This window comes from Procambarus clarkii, chromosome 69 (assembly GCF_040958095.1).
Source record: "Procambarus clarkii isolate CNS0578487 chromosome 69, FALCON_Pclarkii_2.0, whole genome shotgun sequence".
Classification (NCBI taxonomy): domain Eukaryota; kingdom Metazoa; phylum Arthropoda; class Malacostraca; order Decapoda; family Cambaridae; genus Procambarus; species Procambarus clarkii.
In genome coordinates this window covers 21,782,782-21,808,078 of record NC_091218.1, presented here as the reverse complement: position 1 = coordinate 21,808,078, position 25,297 = coordinate 21,782,782, and the positions used below count along the sequence as shown (strand labels likewise).

Here is a 25,297-nt window from a genome sequence, read left to right as displayed (position 1 = left end):
TGTACAAGACATTATATATAATATCAATATTACTGCAGTCATGCACTGTCATCATTATGAGCAAGTCATGCATTGAGAAACTGTATTTAAGTATTAAGTGACTTTTGCAGTGCATTTTTTTTTTTAAGATGAAAGTACTGTATACTGAAAATTTTAGGAATTTATAATTGTGTATACAGTATCATAGTATATTGAAGCTGTTGCATAAGCTTAATAAATTTGAGATCCTAGTCATAATATCTTAATTAATATAATAAAAATTTGAATATTATATATATAAATATTATATTAGTTAAATCTACTGTCACTTGTTAATAGAATTATTAGAGTAAAAACAACTGCTTCTTATATTGACAAATATACTGTAGACAAAATTTTGAATTTATTTTATACATGTAATTTCAAAACTATTTTATGAAAGGAATCTCTGTTATTGCCAACCCTGCATTACCTGTAAGTGTATATATTGAAATTTAATATATTTATCTATAAAGAGGTATACAATGAGTCGAAACTTGTGCACTCGTTATCTCATAAAATTGTGCACTCGTTACCTCGTAAATTGTATAGTCATCATAAGGGAAATATCATACTGTATTATTCAGTTGTACAGTAGTTAAGACATTATTGAAGTCAAGAGTACAGTACATTTATAAGGTCTGGCAAACTATTTCTAAATATTCACATTTTGTAATGCAGATGGAAGTGTAATTGACACACATGTAAAAAACTGTGTAGTATAAATTATACATCAAAATACTCTGTTTTTATATCAATTCCAAAGATTTTATCACATGTAATCAGCACATTGCAAAATGCTGGTAATACAAATATCTCAGTGTGGGTATTAAGAGAGAAAGTTTCTGTTAATTATATCCTAGGCTAAAAATAGAGACTAAAACCTGTAAAAACACAGAGGAGACATACTGGCAGACCTGCTCCCAGTGTCAAATATGCCAGAATTGTTCAACAAGATGTCCATTAGGTTTCAAATTGACTATGATGCCTTACAGCTTATAAAATCCCCCAGGATTAGAAAGAATTCAAAATGAAGCCATGAGCATAATATTTTTGGTGTCCCTGGATGCACAAGAATCATGAACAGACGGGAGGAGCTAAAACTCCATCATATAAGAAAATTATGCAGCTGAACAAGGCTCTTCTCTACCAAGATAATGAAAGATTCAACATGACCAGCACTGCTTAGAGACCAACTGATACTGTTGGCCGGCCATTAAGTGCTGCCACTGCACCAGTAGGCAGCCTGTGTACAAATGCTTGAATAGAAGTGCTGTCAACCCTCATCAGATTGAAGATTCCTCTTAGCATTGTTTACCAGTTAATGATACTCCATTATCTGTACCATGTTAATACAAGTGTCGTGCATTTCCATCAGCAAAAATAGTAACAACAATCTAGTGCTTCTCCAAGGAAAAAAGCTACAACTCTTGACACTTGATTTCTTTATACACACTTCATGACAGCCATGAGGACTATGGCTCAATTCAAATGTCAACAGGTTGCACTGGAGCACCTTGCAAGGCATACAAAATCAGCAGATCTAAATAGACTACTAGTGTAACACTACAATTTGTTTAGAGGTGGGACTAAAAAGCTGAAGTAGGTGAGGTGTTGTGGTAGTTCCAACCATCTACTAGGTGAGTAGATGATTGGAACAAGTTAAGTGAGAAGGCAGTGGACGCTGTCAGTTTCAGTGTCATATGACAGAGTACTGGGAAGACGGAATACCAGGAGCATAGCTCTTATCATCTAACTACACTTGGGTAATTACATAGAGTTAGCTGCATTACAACTAGCCACTAATACACTCAAAAATACAGGAGGAATATAGCAAATCTAATATAGCTCCATAGCACCGATTATGTGCCTCTGTAATCCTTTACACCACCGCATTGGGCTCGGTTGGATTAGATTGAATTGAAATTGAAATTGAAATAAGTTTATTGAGGTAAAATACACACAAAGGGATGAGGTAGCTGTGGTTACACAACTGCTTGAGCTTCGGTTACACAACTGGTCGGGCTCCGGTTAAATAACTGGTCGGGCTCCGGGGGTGTCACTTGGGCTGTGGGTTGTGCATGGTCAGGCTTCGGTTCGTGCATGGTTGTGCTTCAGCGGTTGTTTGTGTACTAGTGCTCCAGGTTTGTTTGCTAAGGCTCTATGTTTATATGTTTGCTAGAAATCCGGGTTTCGTTTTTTGTATATAGTTCAATTGTTTGCTATGGGTCAATAGTTGGTGTCTAGGGCAAGTGGAGGATTTTAGGTAGGGCTAATGAGATTTTTGTTTGGTCGAGCTAGGAATGGAGTTTGGTTGTGCTCTGGGACTGTTTAGCTTTGTGGGGGTTGGATGAGATGTATACTTGCTAGGCTTACGGTTGCACAACTGGTCAGGGTCTGGTTACACAACTAGTCGGGCTCCGGTTACACAACTGGTCGGGCTCCTGGGTTTTACTTGGGCTTCAGGTTGTGCATTATCCTCTTTATGTAATGAAATTTTAAAATAAAGTTAGATATATATACACACATACTAAAAGAATAGGGGTGGTAGGAGAAGAAAATATAAGTGTTCAGTGAGGATCCACAAGGTCTTCTCTGGGTACTCTTTATGTTCTTCTCCGAGGCTATGGGTCCCTACACTTGCACCAGAGGTGGTACCCCTTTTAGGTTAAAAAAAACAAAAAATTGGGCTACTCCTATTACAAATTCGCTACTTTTAGACCGTCAGCTCGCTACTTTCAGCAATTTGTATCTGGCAACCCTGGAGGGAGGGCGGGCGTCTTGAGCCACACCAAACACCTCACACAACAATCTTCAAGTACACTGTCATAACTAAGGAGTTGAAGGTTGGTTACTCTGGCGTGTGGTGTGCCCGGGGGGGGGGGGCAACATTGATACAACCATATATGACATATATACATACTGATAACACACAAACAAGAAACAATGGTTTTCCCCTCCAAGAGTTCCAGCCCCTCTCCTGTGCCAGTAAGTCCACTACGGGCTCGCCCATAGCCTGTGCTACTTGCAACTGTTGTTCCCAGTAGCTGAATCTAAAACAACCAACCCCAGACCACAGTGTAGGACTGAAAACACGAGATATTTCACCCATAGGGAAATGATTCCTAAGCTCATGGAACCGCCTACCCGCCGATGCTGTAAAGGCCAAAACTGTGGTAGATTTAAAATTCAGCTGTTATTTTTTTATCAGGGCAAATGGAGGAGAACGTTTGACAAGCCGCCAGCTTCTTGTCTTCGTCGAGGCCTTTAGTGTGTTTGAACTCGCCTAGTTTTGCTTGTGGGGGTTGAGCTCTGGCTCTTTAGTCCCAGCTCTGAAATTTTACACAAAATGTACAGATTCGGTGTACAGATTCCTGATCTCATTGGGCTCTATCATAGCTATACTTGAAGTTGTGTGAGTCAGCCTCCACCACATCACTGCCTAGTGCATTCCATCTGTCAACTACTCTGACACGACAAAACTCTTTCTAATGTGTCTGCCTCATCTGGGTACTAAGTTTCCACCTGTGTCCCCTTGTTCGTGTTCCACCTGTGCTAAATAGTTTCTTTGTCCTTCCTGTTAATTCCCCCTTAGAATTTTCTAGGCTGTTATCATGTCTCCCCTTACTCCTCTCTTCCAGGGTGTGAGGTTTAGCTGCCGTAGCCTTTCCTCGTAGCTCATACCTCTCAGTTCTGGGACTGGTCTGCCTTTGAATCTTCTCTTAACTTTGTCTTGTATTCAACTAGGTATGGACTCCAGGTTGGAGCTGCATACTCCAGGATTAGTCTGACGTAGGTGGCATACAAGGTCCTGAATGATTCCTTACACAAGTTTCTAAAGGCTGTTCTTATGTTGGCCAATCTAGCATATGCTGCTGCTGATATCCTTTTGATGTGGGCCTCTGGGGACAGAAGCCTCAGTGACCCTCAGGTAAATATATTCTGGTACGCTCACAGTGTACACAGGCTTTTCGCACACCATAGGTTTCATACATAAATAATGTTCATGATAGGCTTTGAAAAAGTCCTTTTCGCTTGCAAAATGTTTTTGATCTTCAGTAATTTAGCAGTGCTCTGAAAGTACATACTTTAAGCTATTACAAAAAATTAATAAATCACATGTAAAGTATATATTAGCGAACCTAAGTGACCTATATGCAATCATGAGAAGTTAGTAACATCAAATAATAACTTATCTTGGGTACTATATCAAGTTGTACACAGGCACTTTGACAAAGCTCATTTTCTAATTCTTAAACCAGTATACATGTCCCCAGTATGTCACTAAGTTGGACTGTCTTATCTTGAGTACGGTTAGGTTAGGTAAAGTTTTAAAATCTTTTGGCAAATCATCCTGGGTATGATATAAATTGTATCCATTTTGTTATTTTCATAAGGGAAGACGAGGTAAGGTGAGGTGGATACAAATCACCATATCCAAGACAGTTTACCAATGGCTTTTAAAACATAAGTAACCCAGCCGTGAGTTTCTCTACTTTAAATTCCACTATTATAGAGTTACTTAACAAATTAAGTAGTAAATAATAAATAAATATGTAATATCAATAATTGCATCTGTATTATAACTTGAATTACTGTATTGTATTTACATTTTCCTACAGGTGACTGTACTGTATTGTATTTACATTTCCCTACAGGTGACTGTATTGTACAGTATTTACATTTTCTTACAGGTGACGATGAGACGCTCGGCAGCACCCTCACAGTTACTCAAGAGAGCAGCATTCAGTCCACCATTTGTCGGCTCAATGGTTAAACGACCGTGCTTGGATACAGAGACTGGTGGTGAGAACACGTTTATCTAAATTGCTGTACAGTAGTTTGTGCTTCTTGAAACATACCGTAGTACTTTATCATACAGTAGTACTTTTATGTAGCACTTCTCAGGCAGTTTGTTAGGTTGTATTATCAGCCGTGTGTGTCTAGCAACCCAGAAGTGTTTAACATGATTAATCTTAAAATTTTGCATGATAACAATGAACATTTCAAGAAATATCAATAGCATTTATTTGAATGATTATGCTCTTCCAAGTTCACAGGATCAGAGGTTCAAGGCCAAAATGGCTGAGGAGTTTCTTCACTTTGTTGTGACTAATAATTTTTTCGGAGGTTGTTTATTCTGTTGCTCTCAAACATATAGCTTATGATCTATTGTGTGTGTGATTATAGTATGGGTGAGGGAATACAGTGCATATGACTAATGGAACTGACAGGTAACTTCTCATTCATGGGATGAAACCATAGGAGAGCAGGGTTTGCTGGGAAGCATGTACTGTATAGAACCAAAGCCAGAACACACAGCACATTAGTAGCACTAAAATGGGCAGAAGCTGAGTCCCTGGAGCAAGTAGCAAAGTAAACAACTGAAAGAGAGCAGGTTTCAGAGGAACATAAAGCCCTAGGCTAAACAAACTACAACAACACCTATGAAATATATCCTGAGGCACAACCCTGACCACAAATTAATGTGTGAAGGACCACATGGAAGATCACTCAGCACTGTAACAAAAGTCCAGCTGGTGTTTGATCAATCTCTGGGTACCATGAGAAGCATATAAACAGTTAATATGCATCAGCATATTAATATATATGTCATATTAATAATATATATGTTGCATATATATGCAACAGCATATAAATATCTTAAGAAATTCCAACAAAGTGAGTACTTTTGGCACTGTAAATAGGCCTAAACATGTGAAGACTAAATCTTGGAATGAGTCTCGAGAACAAATGCCTCATGAGAGCAAGATTCTAAAAGTATTGTAAGTACTGTACTAAGAGAGCTAGACATTTCCTAAGGGAGCCATTGAGGTTTTTAAGGTTGCAAATGGGGGATAATGTAGTTTCCATAGGAAATAAGGCATCCAAGATGAAGAGTAAAAAAAAAATTCATTCCTCATACTGTGTATTTATATGGAAATTTAAATTTACTACCTACACTGAATGCTAATATAGTTATTTTCTTTTTAAATGTCCTAGAATCTGGTCTGCCTACTCCAAAGGACGAAAAGCATGTTACAACAAAAGGGGGTCCACTTCGGAGTCCTTCAGACATTCTGTCTCTAATTAAGAAACCCGAGACTGCATTAGGCAACACAATGCCAAACTCTTCCAACCAGTGCAATAGCACTGGAAATCAAGGAACTTCATTAATTGAGTCAAATAATGGACAAGATGTACATAATTCAGGAGAGAGAGAGATATTAGTGTCTCCACTACAAGAAAGTGGCAGCAATGCACTGAAACACACTGTAGGGTTTCATAAAAGATCACTTGGTAGGCAACTTGATGTACCATCGAGAAAGCTCGTCGGATGTGGAAAACCATGGCAAAGGCCACAGATCAGCCAAGGGAATCATTACAGTGCATCAGCAGAAGAGGAAAACCAGGAACCTCAGAAAGAAAAGTAAGTGGTCAAACAATTTTGTAAAACCAAGAATTGTAGCCTTTTAAATTTCACTGTTTGCTCATTTGTTGTCTTATACAGTATAATTTTCTAAAGATAACATAGAAGTATACAAAATTTACAAAGGTACTAGCATCCATTTGAAATTGTTTCGAAGGAGGAAAAGTATTAATCTCAATATGAAATATTTAGAAGTTTCTTTGAGGATCATTATTAACATTGAGTACAGTAATTGTTAAAAAAATCTGGAAAGAAAAAGATTTCAAAGGCTTGTCATGTATTTGATTGGAAATACAGTATTTTGACTCTGGAGTAAAAAGTAGTGTGTGTCATCAGGTTTAGTGAATTGCATAATAAATGTGCAAATAGCATCTTGCTTGAGTGCACTAATTGGGATTGAACCTCTTCTGGTTCTCCAAGAGGTTGCAATTTTGTTAAATTTTTATATTTTCCTTAATGCAAACAATAGAACACACCTTTGTGCATATATGCACATACAAATAATATATAGTAGTATAAATTGTTTTCATTTGTTTAGATACCATACTGGAAGGTAAAGCATAGGATAATAATACACGCTTGATAACAAAAATTATATTTCGTATAAGCACCAGATAGCTATAAATTAATTACTAGGTGGTGATGGCCAAAGAGCAAGATGTCATGCTTGGCGAATACTGATAGGTAAACACAATCTCTTAATTCACTGGGTTCATGTCTGTCTATCAGTCAGTCTTTTTATCTGTCTCATATACCTGTAATGTGTAACAACCTAAGTGCAGCTACAGGATGAGCTATTATCACGATGGCCCGTCTTCCCTCTAATCTTTGTCATAAGACACTTTCAAACTACTGATGGTTTTGGTATCCTCCACCACTTAAATTGTTCCGACTGTCTATGACTGTCTTCGCAAAAAAAACAACTTGTATATGTTTTTTAGTAAAAACTTTTTCCTTAACTTACTACTATGGTGTCTTGTTTTTTAAGTTACAAGTTAAAAAAAATCCTTGTCAGCTGTGTTGATTCATGTAATTATTTTGTATGTGGTGATCATATCTCCTATTTTTCCTTGTATCATCTAGCTTTTGCATACCAGTATTTAATGGCTCTAACCTCTCTTCATAGCTCTTGTAGTTCAGTTCCAGTTCAGCCTTTTTAGTCTATTGATGTGCTGCTTGAGGTATGGACACCACACAACTGCTGCATATTCTAATTTGAGGTCCATGAATATTGTGAACAGTTTAAGTATTTCTCCATCCATGTATTTAAATGATTCTGAAATTTGAAAGTGTAGAGCAACCTCCTCTCACAACACCTTCAATGTGATGCGCTAGTGATAGTTTGTTATCCAGAACCCCCCTTAGATCATTCTTAGGTGGTATCAAGCAATACTGTATGTGCAACCCATACTCAGACCAATTCCATTCTATTCAACAGTCGACCTCAAAGACGCATTCATCAATTTTAACAATCTGCTTTTTCAAAACGGAACTTTTCTCAAATATAAATTAATTTTATTATATATTAGCATATTGTGCATATTTAGGCACTAGTTAGGTTAGATGTTTAGGTTCTGTTGCCAATTACTTGTATTTGTGGTTGTATGGGTGAAGCATTTACAGCATTGTAGTTCGAATAACTGTCAGCAAAGCACTTGTTCCGGAAGTGTTCGAATCTCATCAATTGTGAGTCGTGTGTAAACCCTTTTTCATTCATAAACAGGGGGTTTGGCGGGTGCATGGAATGGACTTTGGGTCTTTGTTTAGAGGACGGGCTGATATGACTCGTTTACCTGAACCTCCAGGATATATTTCGGTGTCTTGCCATTTTTGTGTTTGCTCTCTTGGGTTGTATTTGTCTCCAGATACCTTCAGGAGACACCTAACCCACACATCTGAAAATAAAGGAAATGACGAGGATTTGGTCCATACTGGACCATTAAGAAGTTGTGTGAAAATGGTTCAAGGCAGACCAAAATGTTGTCTGTACTTTTCAGTTGTGTCAGTTGGATGTCTATTATTCAGTTATATTATTGTGACATCCTGCCTTCTACAGACTTGCTAGAAAGGCAGCTTGATCCTTGTTCCGTCGGAGATGTGAAGGTCGCACTGATCAGGCTGAGATGTCTAGAGAAATACTGGACACTTGTCTTTGGGAGTAATCGATTGTCTTGCTCACAAAGGAGCTTTTCATTTACTGTATACTAAAGACTTCTTTATATTAACAAATTAGCACAAGGTTCTTCAGTCTTAAGTACAAGGATAAGAGGAACTTCCTATTTGTTACAGAAGTTTGAAATTTATATGTGGATGCTTTTTAATTTATGCACAATTATTTACTCACTGTGAAAACACAACGACTGTACTTTGAAACTGTACTGCCACACTAATCTATAATTTGTGCACATCCAGTGCTTGTCTTCATGTATTGGTAATTATATTAACCATGTTTTATTTAGTTGGGTGCAAATGGATTTACATATACAGCTATGGAAATGTTGAGTAAAATGAATTAATTTAACGTGACCATGGAGACTCGTGTTGAAAAAGTATATATAAAATTACTAAATATTTAAAGTACAGACATTGTAGGGGTTAAAAATATGTGAATAATATGTAATAGTTTCAAAGAATGATTAAAACTTCAAAGTAAATGAACTGATGAGCATTAACCAACAATTATCTTCCAGATATTATTCAGTGGTTTGGTGCAAGTTGTCCAGGAAAAAGCACAAGAATTGGGAAGGGGATGCTGTGCTGATTGTGAAGAGCAGGACTGTCATTCTCAAGGTAGCACTGAAAGGACAAAAGTAATGTAATACAGTACACAAGTTTTTAGTCCCAATCATTTTTTATTTAGTGTGTATGACACATTATACTCATGTTAACAAAGTTAAATTACAGTATTCTAGGATATTTTTCCTTAAACGTAGGATAAAAACAAATTCATTTATATGCATTGGTTTGGATAACATGAAAACAAGCATCATATTTATTTATTATGTGTGTGCAACAATGCTTGAAATAGAAAATGAGCTTCTGCCTCACGTGCGTGGGGTCTACGGTTCAAGTCTCCTGGTGAATGGCATGAAATAGAAATAATACTGCATTAGTGAATTTAAAATAATCCTGGCTCTGATAAAGGTAATGGCAGTACACAGATGGCTAGTGACACTTGTGTGACAGGCTTTGTCTCTGTCTGTCTGTCTGTCTGTATTGTGATGCTTTACTCCTCCTCAGGAGCTCCATTGGGTGGTGGAAACAGGGCAAGTTTCTCTATTTTCCCTAGTTATTTAGGCCGTCTGCTCACTTGATAGCTTTGTATGATCTTTGCTACTTGTGTAGTTCTTTCTACTCTATATGTAATCTTTCTTTGCGTTCAAAAATGAATAGGAGCTTCCATACTTTTATTGTACTCCCTTGTTACTTGATGCTGGTTCTTTCCTAATCTCTGTGCTTGTCTGTTCACTGCAATCTTTAGCTTCCTTAAATGCTTCATTCTTTTTCCCTGACTACTTACACATTAGTCTGTTGCATTTCCTTTTTGTACTCTCCTAGACCCCCTAGTAACCTCGACTACCTACACTGACCAAAAATGCCTCCCTCTTTATCTATCATTACCTAACTTTCCATGTGGAATAGGTTTAAGATTTGACTTTACCTCTTCTACAGCTTTTAAACAAATTCTTTTTCTATCCTCCTCCAGGTTTCTTCCTTTAGGTCTCCAAATCTCTTCAGGCAAACTAAGTTCTGATATCTCTGCTGCTTCCCTGCTTCTGAGACTTACTTTGCTCTTCAAAGCTGTGTGTGTCTGTAGGGCAATACAATTCATGTGGAGGGTGTGATGTAGTGAGTGTAAACAAGATTTTATATGGGTGATAAATTCAGTATGAAAAGCAGTGTAGTTTTACATTAACCTTTTACTAAATGTTTTATTAATCTTCAGGACATAGAGGGAAAGGAGATTGGTCGTAGATCTGGATACAAGTTGGCAGATTTATTGTCATTAGAGAATGGTAGTACACTTCCTGTTGGAAGTAAGGAAATTGAGGTAAGTTTTCGTACAAAGTGCTTTGGGTATGATGTGCAATGATATTACTTTCAGACTGCTCCGTTTTTATCAGTATTTGTCATGAAGTTGTTAACATATCTGAAAGAAATTACAACAAAACTGATTTACCAACCAAATTGTAATGACAAATAATCCTCTTTTTATTTGCAGTTAATTTTGTGAAGCTTGATATTTCTGTTCTTGAAATCAAAATCATTTGTATTTTCATCTTTGCTAGAAATCTTAAATGTCTAAAGATGACATGACAAAGATGCACAAATTTTGGGTTAATTTATTAATGAAATTTTGTAAATCTAGAGATACAATACTGTATACATTGTAGCCTCACTGGAACATTTCAAGAAAAACAGAACTCTTGGTAGGCCAGAAAGAATTGGCTGCATGACATACTAATTCTATGAAACAAATTTTCCATTAGACTAAAGAGCTGCAATACACTGGACTAATTGTTGTATTTGTTCCCATAATTCATAGTTTTTCCAATGTTTTACCTTTCTCGCTTGTCTGGTAATAAAAATTGGTAATATTGGTCCCTGTTATTTTCCAGCTCTTACTTTTTTTATCACCACCATTTGGTGCCTAATGCTATTATTTAGCCTTGCTGGACCCTCTCCTGTTGTCTGGCAACCCACGAGGCCTTTGGGTTGGGAAGCCTCAAACTCTTTACCAACATTATGATTTTTGTGTCTGTGCCCATTAATGGCTTTTTAACTAATAATGAGACTCCAACTTACTGGAGGGATTGTCAGTCATTGATGCTTGGTTTGTCCAATGTTGGTGCATCTTACACACTCATAAAACCACAAAGTGGTATTATTTGCATGCTACATTCACTCTTCAGATTAAGGCACTGTTTGCCAACTGTCTCATGTCCTGTGTTCCAAGACTCGGCTCTCCCTGGTCACCCGTAAGCTGGTTCCCTTCAGCTGACTGCCTGTGCGTCCTCACTCATGATGTCCAGGAGTTTGTTGCTCTGGTGGCTTTCGTTTCGGTATATCTATGAGTAATATCTGGGCTTGGGTCTTCGCACTCCAATAGGGTATTGACATGGCACTATTTAATGGATATTCCTTGTCTGCAGCATGCCCATGTTGTACTGGGGCATTTTGAATGCAGATGATGTTCTTCTGTGTTTAATTGTGGTCTTAAATTTAAATTTTTAAATTTTGCCCTGAGGGGCGAGTTTATTGGGCAGCGCCACTCATTTTGTGAGTGGACATACCGCCATAGCAAGCTGCTAAGGGCCCCCACCAGAAAAGGGTATTGTATTTCATTACATTCAGTGCTGCGTTCAAGTATTAAACCTACGTTAATTTTAACATCAAATTATAATTTCAGATTCAAGACAAAATCAGTGCTGAGAAATATGCAAGTGGTGAATGTTTTCAAAGCGAAATAAAACAAATTCAAAATGTATCCAAGGAAGCAATCCAATTGTCCAAACCGAAGCCAAAACCTTTTCGCCTCCCTACACTAGGTCAATCACATGACAAGTCTGTTATCACCAGTAAAGACATTGAGCCTCTGTTTGACCCTACCAAATATGATGCCCTTGTCATGCCCAGACCGCCAAGCCAACATCAGGTATCTGTCCTATGTTCTTTAGTACAGGTACTGTCATCAATTTCATCATCACTTGGAATGTTCTCCTATAGAACATGTTTGCTTGGCACCACTCTGCCAAATGTCATATGTAAATATGAGGTTTGTGAGGTCAACCAACACAGTCCACACCCACTTCAATGCCAATTTCAAACAAGCAATTTTGATGGTTCCAATATTAGTGACAACCCATTCATATGTGAACTATCTTATTTCATTGACAGTGGGACTATAACACAAGTAGAGCAACAGTGGTGGATGTAGTTATTGATCCACACATCAGTAGACAGCTACGACCACACCAGCATGAGGGTGTCATCTTTCTGTACGAGTGTGTGATGGGGTTCAGGCTTGTTGGCAGCTTTGGAGCAATACTGGCTGATGAGATGGGCCTTGGCAAGACACTGCAGTGTATTGCTCTTGTGTGGACCCTTCTTAAACAAGTAAGTTTTTGCATGCTAAATATAAATTTTGTCAAGGTTTCTAATTCTTGCTAATAGTGACTTAGAAAAAGTAATACTGTATATATATTAAGTCATTTCAGTTAATGTGTGATTAAGGATGACAATATTTTGAATTAATATTAGTTCCATTTGATCATCATTCCAAGTTATTTATGTGGACACCAGAGTACACAGTAAAGGCTTTTTAATGTTTTGCACCAGACCAGCAGGAATCGACTAAGGATTAGTAGAGTGATGAAGAGTAGCACTTTAAAGGGGTTTAAGGGTGGTTGAATAAACCTTCTCAAGGTCATTGTGCTAAATTAACAACCCTCCTGTGTCCTAACATCAGTATGGCCTGACAGACATTTTAAAAGATCACTGGTGCATATGTGTGTAAAATTTTGATACCCTTCAACTGTGCATAGGTCATTGAAAAAAGCAGAGCCTTGTCTGAGGACACACCTGAGTGCCATGATCAGAAAGGAACTTTTCATTTACATGCAAAGTCTTATTTTCTTGTGTATTAAGGCAAAATAAAGTTGTGTGGGGTATAATATATAAAAAATTGTCAGGGTCCCTATGGTAGATGTCCAGTTGTGAAGCGAGTTTTGATCGTCACTCCATCTAGTCTCACAAACAATTGGGGCAAAGAGTTCATGAAATGGGTTGGGAGAGAACGAGTTAAAGTCTACATTGTTGATCAGAGCAACAAGGTATGGTAACTTGACAAATGAGTTTGCTAATACTGTATATTAATGTAATAACTTTATTAAATTAAAATACAAATTTTTATAATTTGTTTTGCTTCATATCTATCAAAAAGATACTGGTACACTCATGAATCAATTATATAATGTCATTAAGCTTACATTTCTTGATGCATTTAGGGTATTTATTGTATTATACCAGTAGTTTCTCTATTCCAGGTTGAACAGTTCAGCAAACAGCAGCACTCAGGAATTATGATTATATCATATGAAATGTTTATGCGTAGTGTTGATCTAATTGAAACTCTAAACTTTGACCTTTTGCTCTGTGATGAGGGACACCGCTTAAAGAATGTCAGCATAAAAACCACATCCCTTCTTGCAAGTCTGAGTTGCAGAAGACGTATCATACTTACAGGAACTCCAGTCCAGAATGATCTTCAAGTGAGAGTGTTTTAAAAAGCATGTTTGAACTGGCATATTGTAGCATTTTTGTGTATAGTTGTCTCACATAATAAACATTAACTGGGTTAAAGCCAGTAAATTATCTTTATTATTACAGGAGTTGTTCGCCCTCGTACAGTTTGTGAATCCAGGTGTACTCGGTTCGTCAGCATCTTTTCGCAATGTATACGAGAATCCCATAATTGCTTCTCAGCAGCCAACTTCATCACAGAGTGAAAAGGAATTGGGTAAGTTTAAAATGAATACTCTCTTTATTGCCAGTAAAGTAATACTCGTTCACATCTCGGTATTCTCAGTGATGTTCATTGATGTATTTTACATAAAAAAAAACATTTATTCTTCTATGACAACTATTTTCCCAGTAGACCAGGATTACTGGAAATTCGAACTAGACTGTTTTTTTTTTTTTTTTTTTTTTTTTGAGATATATATACAAGAGTTGTTACATTCTTGTACAACCACTAGTACGCGTAGCGTTTCGGGCAGGTCCCTGGAATACGATCCCCTGCCACGAAGAATCGTTGTTACAACCAAGTACACATTTTACTGTTGTGTTAAACAGAGGCTACAGTTAAGGAATTGCGCCCAGTAAATCCTCCCCGGCCAGGATACGAACCCATGACATAGCGCTCGCGGAACGCCAGGCGAGTGTCTTACCACTACACCACGGAGACTGGTGAATTCTTAATAATTGGTAATTCTTAATAAAGCTAATGGGAATGCTCATCTCCCATTAGCTTCATCGATAGCAACGTGCATTGCTATCGAGTTCTCAATGACCAAGGTCTTTCATGCTTAGTGTACTTTCATAACATGTGTTTGAGTACACACAATGTGCACAAATCTTGCTTCTTGGAATTGTACCTATTGTGGATACCATCACCATTATCCATATAGCCACACCTAATCATATGGGAATCTGGGAGTAAACTTGGATACGTATTCCCATGGTCATTCAGTGGATATTTCACTAGCCTCTGTTGAGTAAATGAATTGTAATGAAGGTTTAAGAAGATAACTATCATTAGTACAGTACTGTATTAGAGAACAGTGGGTTTGTGTTTTACTGAGAAGTTATATACCCCAGGGATGCACAAACTTTTTATTTTTTTATTTTGGAGCTCCATTCAAAAACTTGAGTTGTAAGGAGACAATAAACTATTTAGTCAGATATAGTATCAGAATTTTGACATTTTAATCATATCGGTATTTTAAATTTTTGCTGATATGCAATATTTGAAAACTTTCAATAGGCTATCAGCAGTTGCCAATGTACATTAGAGAATAGATTTGATTTAGCTTTGTACGTGAATACACTGAGAACAAATAGTATACCAATGATTCCAATGAGAGATTAGTATCTCAATGTGATTTCGTATACTGGTTTTTAGAAACAAGTTTATTGATGTTGAGATTAAATTATGCTGATGATAAACATAATGGAGTGTAGGGTGCTACCATTATTCTAATTCAAATATTTGAATTGTTGTGATTCAAAACGCTAAATGTTTGCTCATGCATGTAAGTGGAGCCAAATAAGCATGCATAACTAGCAGCCTTTTTATGTAAATATGGATGCTGACCTTGGGGCGAACACTTGTAGAAATGAACTAAGTTCCCTTCCATTAAAAGACCAATCAGATGTATGCAACACAAAAAGTTAATTGAGAAAGTTCAGAGATTTGTGCCAAGACTGATGCTAGGTGTAAAAGACTTAGCTTCGAGGAGAAATTCAAAGAATTGAACTTACACAACATAGAAGATACATTGAAAATGTAAATAAAAACATTCTGATTTAGATGAGAAATATGATTAGAAGGCATAAATGGGAACTAGAAATGGAAAGGGCCACAGCAGTGTGTGTACTTACCTAGATGTAGTTACAGGATGAGAGCTACGCTTGTGATGTCCTGTCTTTCCAGTACTCTTTCCAGAACATGCCAAAGAAAGAAATTTTCTTTGTGAGATATGCCTGGCTTAGTGATCTCTCTCTTGATTGGCTATGATTGATTCATCGTTAGTTTGTAGAAATGCGGTTTCTGTGTACAGTATTCCTCTTCTGCTGTGTACAGTAAAATTCTCCATTGAACATTTGTTAGTCATTTCTCTGTTGTAAATAGGTTAATTCTGCTTCAGGTACAAGTCGGGCCTCTCAGCTGAACAGAATAACATCTCTCTTCACTCTAAGGCGCACCCAGGATACCATCAATAGGTAATAAATGATGTTACTTATGCATTGGCATTTATGATGAGATAATATCCAAACTTTGTAATTTAGTCTGAGTTCTTTCCCAGAAAATAAATATTGAATGCTTCTTAGAATATTAAATGTCTTATGAGTAAAGACATTTTCAACGGTCCTTTATAGCTAAAGAGTACACTCCATTTTCCTGTTACAATTATCTAAATGATTCAACAAATGCAGTACTCCACCCAGATAACAACATATTTTATATTTTTTTCAAAGAATTTGTTATACTCTTTACATCGTCTTGGCCTTTAGTTAACTGAAATATGCAACTACACTGTACTATTAATTTTGGCCACTTCTTATTTGTATGTGCTGGATTAAGTCATGTTTGACAAGCCCAAGAGAGGCAGCTGACCTTTCTTCCAAGATGTTTTATAACTTTCAAGTTTTTATTCTAGTCAAAATTACCTGTAGAATTTTTCATGGGGTATCTTGGGTTACAGGAGAATTTGCGGGAGTTTTGGGAGGTGCCATGATGCATGGTCGCAATCCATGAAGTTCATAAAATCCATCAACATGAGGAGTAAAAAGGTTTAAGTGAGCTGCACTAAATTGCAGGCAAACTGGCAGACCATGGCTCTAAAATATAACACATGATTTACCCTGTGCCAGCTTGCACAACTGTCACTCCATTGAGTGGTGTAAAAAATTAACTGCAAAACTGTGCATTTCAAACATGAGCACAAATGAAGGGTACTGTATATGCTAATGAATTTTTTATCTTTTTTTTTAGATATTTGCCACCAAAAGTAGAATTTGTTGTGTTCTGCCAGCCATCAGACACACAATTATCATTATATTCAGACATAGTACGATGTAGAAGTTTAAAGAAGTGTTTCAGCCATGTTGACACAGGAGATCATTTGTCAGCAATTTTAGCCTTGCGTAAACTGTGTAATCATCCTGCATTATTGGCTGTAACCAATGACCAAGAAAAACACAGTGAACTAACTCTGGAAGCTGCAAGTTTGCTTCCTGCCCATTTGAAGTCTGGCATATTTGATGAAAAGGTGAGGTATTCCTTTTCATTAGGATAAAATGTGTGTGGTTGCATAGAGTACCTTTCTCAATCTATGAAATGGGTTAGATACTTCTATAGATACTTTGCTAGAGAATTGTTGCAATAATTTTCTGTTTTAATGATCGTGAAAATTATTATGAATGGAATGGCAACACACTGAATAACATCATTATTATTTCTGTGGAAGTGAAATGTTATGGGGATAAATTGTTATTGGCATGTATGTCTCCACCCATCTCTTGCTTACTAGAAATCAGGACCTGAATCATGGCAAGGGTGCCATGATTCAAGTCTTCAGAACCCAAAACCGAGAAATTCCCTTCTTTTCTGTGGGGTGTATGGTCTGGGTTTGGGCGACTAGTGTGTTAGGTGAGCTGACTGGGAACCCGGGTAACCCTGGGCTGCCACTTTGGGGTAGTTGGGACACATCATGGTTAAGGGGTTTACACCACATCAGTGATCATTTGTCTCATTACCCGAGGTTATCTAATTTTGTTGCACTTGAGCTCTGGTGTTTATTTTTCTTGGTTTTGGATTCGATATCTCTCACTTCATAGACCTAGATTCTAGGTTAAAGTATGAAAGAGTGATTTTTAAAGACCTGGTGCATCTTCCCAAGGCTTGGTTAATTGAGTTCTTGGCTACAGGAGCTACTGAGGGTCCTGCTCAAATAAAAATAATTAATAATTTTATTACATTTTGTGCTTTATTTGATAATCTTAGTCTTTCCAGCTCTCTTCCCCCCCCCCTGATGACCTTGTTGTAGAAGTGCCATGTTATGTACAGTATCTGTTAAAAAAGTTGTCCCCTGCAGGTGTTCCTCCATTCACTTGCTGTTTGTTCTCCAGTTACTTTACATGGGCTGCATGTTATTGCTACTGGTCTGTAGGGCATTACTCTTTATTCAACCCTTTTTATCAGTAAGCTTGTTCTATGATTGCCCCATTTGAAAGTTAAAAGTAAGGTAAAGGTGTTGATAATGATATTTATAATTTCATATTACTACTAGTAATTATCCTGTACTTATTCTGAAATAATTTTCTTCAAAAATATAAACTTAATTGTTATAACAGGACAGTGGAAAGTTGGCAGTAGTGTCATGTATGCTGTGGGCTTTGAAAGAAGTAGGAAGAGAGAGGATTGTTCTCGTCTCCAATTATACATCCACATTAGACATGCTGGCCACACTCTGCACCCGCTACGACTATCCCTATCTCAGACTGGATGGATCCACACCAACTAACAAACGTCAACAGCTGGTAGATAGATTTAATAGCCAACATTCCAATGATTGTAAGTTAATGTTTTATTGTAATTCATGTAATGGCCTACCTACAGTGTCCTCAGGAGATATAATGCCCATTAGAGATAAATTGCCATAAATTAAAAACCCTTCCCAGCCTTTGTTTGGCAACATTATTAATCGTAACTTGACTTGATGCCTCTATTCACCTAGCAGTAAATAGGTACAGTACCTGGAAGTTAACGTTTGTGAAGTTGCATCCTGGGAAGGGTCAGTATTTTGACCAGGAAGGGAAAAGGAATGCAGAACCTTGAACCAGCCTAATGTATATGCATACACAGACTGCCTATCCCCTGACAAAATGATTTATTAAGAATAGAGGGATAGCATATTGATGTTAAAGGAGTAATGGTAAAATTTGACTGGGAATCTAATTAAAGTTTTTTTAACTAATCATTTTCAGTTGTATTTCTACTGAGTGCAAAGGCAGGAGGAGTGGGGTTAAACTTGATTGGAGCATCCAGGATCATCCTCTATGATATTGACTGGAATCCTGCCACAGACATGCAAGCAATGGCACGTGTCTGGAGAGATGGTCAGAAAAGGAAGGTTTACATATACAGGTGTGTATGATACTGTTTTCCTGCTTATTTAGTGTATACCTATGTAATCCATCCCTGCCACATGGGTAATGACAAGATGTAATAGAAACAGTGGTTAAATATAACTAAAAAACTACTTGAAAAATTAAAAAATACTGTATACTGACTTTTGGAGAGAAATACATACACCCAGTGTAGTTAAACAGGCAGATAGTGACTGAAAATTTTAAAGTTTAATTTCATAGCTTATAACATGGCATTATTAATTGTTCTTAATTTGTTCTCAGATTGTTAGTAACTGGATCCTTGGATGAGAAGATGTATCAGCGACAGATTAAAAAGCAAGGCTTAAGTGGAGCTGTAGTGGATGCTCGCGAGTCTGACAGGGTTCACTTCTCGATTGAGGAACTTAAGGTTGGTATGTGTGTGGTTCAGGGGGCTTAACTTCAATTCTGAAGACAGTAGAATTTATTTGTTATTCATATTCCAAGAATAGTGTTACAGTTGGGAGCATTTTTTCCGAGGGCAACTCCCTTGGTATCTTACCCTTGCTACACATCTGGCCCCAATGATTCATAAGATTGCTGCTCACCTCAAGTAGAGACCACCTCAGTAAAGACTAAATGTGTCTGGGGGATCTAAGATCATCATAGTACCTAGGAGAAAAACCACCAGAAAGGTTGGGCACCAAAGCCATATTTTGTGAAGACTTGCTATGTAACATGGACTGGGAGAGGTCGATGATAGCATTCTACCTTCACTACATATTCCCAGGTCATGGTTAGGGGTGTTATGTGAAACACACTCAGTGCACAGCTTTCCTGTTCAATTTGTGCCAATAGTTTACTCCCTATGATTTTTTCTTTAGGGAGAATATAGCTTTGTCTTCCAAGCCTGTTTCTAATTTATGTGGCTTTCCCAAGTGCTTGTCAATGCTCCTAGCACTGGATGGGCATTCTGCTTGCTAGGATTTGCATTGATTTTATACCTGAGTCTGAGACATTTGTTGTCATTGGACTTGGACCTATCTGGCAGTGACAGCATTGTGAAAGTGTTGATTTCGACTGATGCAGGTGTAGAAGTGTCTGGCTCAAGACACTTCAGGGTAAGCCCACATTTTTCAAGGTGAAGACACAATATGTCTGTGCATAGGGTAGGTGCACCTGGCTTTTTTCCCCCCTTTCGTTGGTACATGATCTGAAGTGTGATAGGTCTTGAGGGGATGTTGGGAGCCACTCTTTGGGTTGCCCAGCCTGGGTTCGATGCAGACACAGTTGTGACAAATTCCTGCAGTGGCCCCCATCTCTTTCTGGTTTGGCTTCTGAGTCTATGGAGTCTTTTGGGGTAGGATCGAGGTCTATAGATGTCTTTTCTGGCATCTTGCAGGGGATCTTGGCTTAACACTCGAAGCACTCTTCTTGTTCTATTGATGAAGCACCAGGGGTTGGGGTGCCAAGGGTATGGCCATGGGTATTGTTTAGCATTATTTGGTCCTTAGCACCAAAGGTCTCATGCTGTGCATGGAGCTGCTTTTGTACCCTCCATCACTGAGCTTAGCTCTTCCTCTGTTCCCCCTTGGGTGCAGTGCTGGCTAACTGTTGGCTCCTCATATTGAAGCACCGTAAGAAATAAGCTCTTGGGAGCCATTGAGAGGACGACTCCAAAAAGTGTTGTACTGTTAATGAAATACTCCTTTCTGGGAGCTCCCCTTTTTCTGCCTGTAGATTCTGGGAGTTAGTTCAGACATAACTGTGATGGTGACGGCACTGTCATATCTGTTTGACTTGCTGCCATCTGGTGGCAGGAAAGGAAATTGGCGAAGTTATATTTTGGGTGTTAGGATGACTTTGACATTTGTTTGGTCCAAACATTTCTCTTTTGTGCATTTTGAAGCTTTTTGGGGGTATTTTCTCTATGGACAATATTCTGGTATTTGCTTCTGGTAAGCCATGAGATGGCCACATATACCTGGTGTATTGGATTTTGGCCTGGAGTACCAGTTCAGAATCTGAAGATCCAGTGTGGTTCCTCCTGAAAAGGTTGTTTCATTATGCTCAGTTCTCTATTCTTAACAGTGAGTTTTCTGACTTAGAAATATTAAGGTTTAGTATTTTTATTGCATTGCCTCAGTATATGTATTGTTAATTTTTCCAGGATCTCTTCACCATGCATAGTGAGACAGCATGCTTAACACACGATCTCTTAGAGTGTCGGTGTGATCTTCAGGGCGGAGCTTCTGAGGCTAAACAACAGGAGCAAGTTATTAAGCAGCCAGAGAGAGGTATGTCTTATTGTATTTTATAAGAAATGACTAGAAATATTAGAACTGTCAGTTTACTGTATTTATCAAAACCATTTACCTTGTCATCCTCTTTAAATACTGTATGATCAGCGTGTTAATTTTGTTCGGACTTATGTTTAAGAAAATACATTGAGAAGCTGCAGAGATTGCCAATGTACAGGACTTTCCTTCATTATATGTACTGTAATAAGTTTGTTAATTTGTTAAAAGTTACTAGAACTTGAATAGTAGGGTCTTGAGTGCAGTTGACATTATTCTCAATTGTTCAGTGCTCAATTCTCATTTAATTGTGATTGAATTATTCTCAATTCACAATCGGGAAGTTTGGGTTCAATTCCTGGGAGAGAAAATAGTTTGGCATGTTTCCTTTCACCTAATCCATCTGTTCACCTAGCAGTACATATGTACCTGGGAGTTAGGCAGCTATTGTGGGGTTGCTGCCAGGGAAGAGTCTAGTATATACCTTGGGGGGAGGGGGAGGAAATCTAGAAAAAAAAAAAGTATAAAATTAATATATTCACAGGCTTCCTGTCCCAACAAATTAAAAAAACATTAATTATATACTGTACAGTAGCTTACGTATAACAAAAATTGCTTGTACAGCATGCCAGCTGTATAGTGGAGGACGCTCTGGATGTCATCTCAACACCACTGCCACCACTATGGACCAACTTCATAACTGGTGCCACTTCGCTCCACCTTTTGCACCTGATGATGTTAAGGTTAGCCCATTGATATTTTTGGTGACTGCATTTAATAATAAACATTTCCCATGAGGTTATCATATTTTTTAAATGTTATCTAGTTGCATATGGCCTTCTTGCTCTATATAAAAATTCTACGAAATGTCATTCCTTCCCTGACAAAATTAGTGGCTCAAGCAGACAGTAACACTTTAGTACATTTGATTTTTCAGTTACCATGAAGTGAGGATAAGTTAACACATTCTTCTAAATTGCCAAAAGCATCAGGAAAATAAAAGCTTGTTCCACCCAAAAAAGTATTGCTAAAATGCTTGACTCACAGTTGTACAGTTGTAAATTAATTCTTTTTTTTTTTTAGGATTCAAAATAAATTGAGAACAGTTGTAAAGTCTTTAAAAAATTTGCCTTGTAATACCCTAGATATCATGGCAACATCAGATTTGAACAAGAAATGTTATATCTAAAGATATTGACAAAATGCTTCCAGAAAGTTTGGTATTCTATTAAAGTTCAAAATATATTTCACTTCTGTTCAGCTATACTGTATAAATAAATCTTTTACTGCCTCTTTGGACCTTGTTCTCAATAATTTAAGATGTATACATTTCTCTCAATATAATTGAATAATGCTGCAATTTCTCAGTTTATGAACAAAGAATGGAATGTTGCTCTTGTTAATTTTAGTAAAAGTACTCTTATCAAACATTTTTTTCACCCCACTTGTTCATACCATTCAGTAACTGCCTTCCGAACTCCAATATTGTGCTCGTTTGTATATACTTTACTCATTAATTTTGTAAAATATTCAACTTGGATTGAATGCATCATAAAGTGCATTTTTCAAACTTTTACCATTACATTTAAATTTAATTTCTGCAAGCATTATAGTTTGGTTTTAACTCATTAAATGAATAAACTAATCAGCCCTTTGTGGCATAGTGAAGCATATGTATGATGCAAGCAATATGCAATACAAAATATTTATTTTCCTTCCAGGACCCATGTTTGGAAGCAGCCAGTGACTTTATTACATTTTTATTCTGTAGTGAGCCAAATGTTAAAACAAAGGATTCATTAGCTGCATCATAGTACTGTACTTATGATAAAAACTGACAAAGAAATGTAACTCATAAAATATGTATGAATACAAGTATTTTTTATAATATTGCCTTTTAATTTATCTCTTTATTTATCCCGCTTAATCATATCATTGCTGTCAGTGAAAAAAAATTATCAACTGGCTGAATAAAAAACCAGTGCATGATTTCTAACACCAGAAATCTTAACCTAGATTCTAATGGCACTGCATCCCATGTGGCTATCCAAATACTAGAGTATCTTCATGGTCCTTTACCTATACTCCTTCAGTGGAGGGTTGTTTAGCAATTTACTTACTTTAAGATGAATCAGTCTGCTGGATATTTTTTAATATTCTGGTGTTATGTACTATGCTAGCCCATCTTCGAAAAAAAAAAAAATCAACACCCTCCCTCCCCCAGTGCGAGCGCCCTCGGTACTAACGTGTAGTGCAAGCAGCAGCTCACACCATCACTTAATTATTGAAAATATTTATTTCGGCATCATTGCAGATAGTGACACAGAAGGCCTTGACAGTGATAAACATTATGTACAAGGTTCAGGTACCAGTAAACCAGATGCGTGTGGTGACGTTCCAAAAGACAACAGTGCACAGCTGTGGGTTTATCCTCTACTCATCATACATCAGGATCTAGTGTTCCTTTAGAAAATAAACTTGTTAATGATTCATATTCATGGTTTAGTGACCAGGAACCCAATAATAGCAATGCTGTGGCTTGCATTAACAATCTGCATAGTATATTGGAGGCATTTTGTTGTATCAGGTCATGTTTTCTGGCAATGTGTGGCACTTAGCATCTCATTTTGGTACATAAAAATGTAGATATATGTATATCATGTGTATACAGAGTGATAACAGCAAAAAACTATTTTATTGTTCAAAGAATATATTATTGTACACACATTAGTTACATGAATATATCTGTTTATACCGATCTTCTACACCATGTGATATATAAATGACATTATTGACAGCCTAATGCATCATTGCACTTTGATACTGAAATCAGTTTAAACTTTCCCCACCGTGGCAACTTCCCCACTTGTCTGGCCAGGGCAACCTCCACCAGGCATCTCATTTATCAGTGACATCATTACGATTTTCCTCTCCACCACAGCCAAAGTAAGCTACATACAAACTTTTTTTGTTAGTTTCCCATGACCAGGGAATGCATTTTAACAATATTAGAAAAAATATTTGTTTTGTGCACACAACATATTTGTCACACGAGACAGGTGCATAGTGCAGGGGTTAAGAGCAAGTATGACAGTATATTAGGACATCAAGAAGTACAAAAGTACCAGGTACAGTAGCTGGGAGGTAGGCCATAGAACTAGATTTTGCTCCCTGTAGCCAAAGTTAGGCAAGTACAAGATAAAATTGTTAAAGAAATTTGGCTTGCCAGATTAACTGGTTATTGTTACAAACAAAACATATATAATATTTCATTGTATTTACTGATTTAGGGACTGAATAGATGCTCACCACCAGGCTAGGATGGTCACAGAAGTAACCAACACTCAACTAATACTAAACCCTCCCTACCCCACCCATCCTCCAAACAAAGACATAGTCCATTCCATGCACCCACCAAACCTCGTTTACGAATGAAAAACGGTTTACACACGACTCGCAACTGAAGACTTCCGGCTTTGCTGTCAACTTTTGTTTGAACTACAACACTGTAAATGCTTCACCCACATACTACAAATAATCACCAACAGAACCTAAACACCTAACCTAACCCATGCCTAAATATGTACAATATGCTAATACAGAATAATAATAATTTATATGAGAAAAGTTCTGCTTTGAATGAACAGAATGTTAAAGTTGATGAATGCATCTTTGGGGTTGACCACTGAATGGAATAGACTAGGTCTGAGGACAGGTTGCCGTGAGCATCTAGACCTAGTGGAAATTGTCTCATGTTATTTGGACCTGCATTCTAATCCCAGATGATTGAAATTATTACCCAACAGGGTGAATTGCATAATTTAGACACACAGTATACAACAATTCAGAAGTAATGGTAATGTCTTGTCACAGACATAACAACATAGGATAAAAACCCACGTGTGAAATTTATGTAAAGTAATTACACCAAGACTTTTGCACTCTCCTGAGCGCATTATCAAGGTCTAAGTATGTTGTTAGGATGAGAATGAGACTTACATATCAACGTCTACTGAGGATGCTACCCTGGATTCAATCTTATTATTTTTCCTTGACCTCCTGACAATGTCACCTCTATTCCCAACTGCTGATGCACCTGCGGTAATTTCTTCTATGGAAATCATAGTCAGGTGTCCTTTCTGTAATTCTGATATTCTGA

The 25,297-nt window shown here is 37.4% G+C and overlaps 1 protein-coding gene across 5 annotated transcripts; it reads left to right on the top strand.

The window, feature by feature from the left end:
* The first annotated feature begins 2,084 nt into the window (after nt 1-2,084).
* LOC123772061 (DNA repair and recombination protein RAD54B) lies at nt 2,085-23,630 on the top strand. 5 transcript variants are annotated; one of them, XM_069311233.1, is made up of 19 exons: nt 2,085-2,162; nt 3,766-3,949; nt 4,713-4,824; nt 6,022-6,448; nt 9,139-9,238; nt 10,395-10,499; nt 11,859-12,104; nt 12,347-12,565; nt 13,141-13,281; nt 13,495-13,719; nt 13,838-13,967; nt 15,877-15,952; nt 16,725-17,001; nt 18,086-18,305; nt 18,719-18,878; nt 19,145-19,271; nt 21,012-21,138; nt 21,763-21,881; nt 22,860-23,026. In XM_069311233.1, the coding sequence occupies exons 2-19, from the start codon at nt 3,869-3,871 to the stop codon at nt 22,950-22,952; spliced, it is 2,985 nt and encodes a 994-aa protein (XP_069167334.1). In that variant the 5' UTR covers nt 2,085-2,162; nt 3,766-3,868; the 3' UTR covers nt 22,953-23,026. The 5 variants fall into 5 exon arrangements, with proteins under 5 accessions (XP_069167334.1, XP_069167335.1, XP_045620884.2 ...); XM_069311234.1 differs by lacking the exons at nt 2,085-2,162; nt 3,766-3,949 and adding an exon at nt 2,746-2,864; XM_045764928.2 differs by lacking the exons at nt 2,085-2,162; nt 3,766-3,949; nt 22,860-23,026 and adding exons at nt 2,823-2,864; nt 23,453-23,630.
* The last annotated feature ends 1,667 nt before the right edge of the window (nt 23,631-25,297 follow it).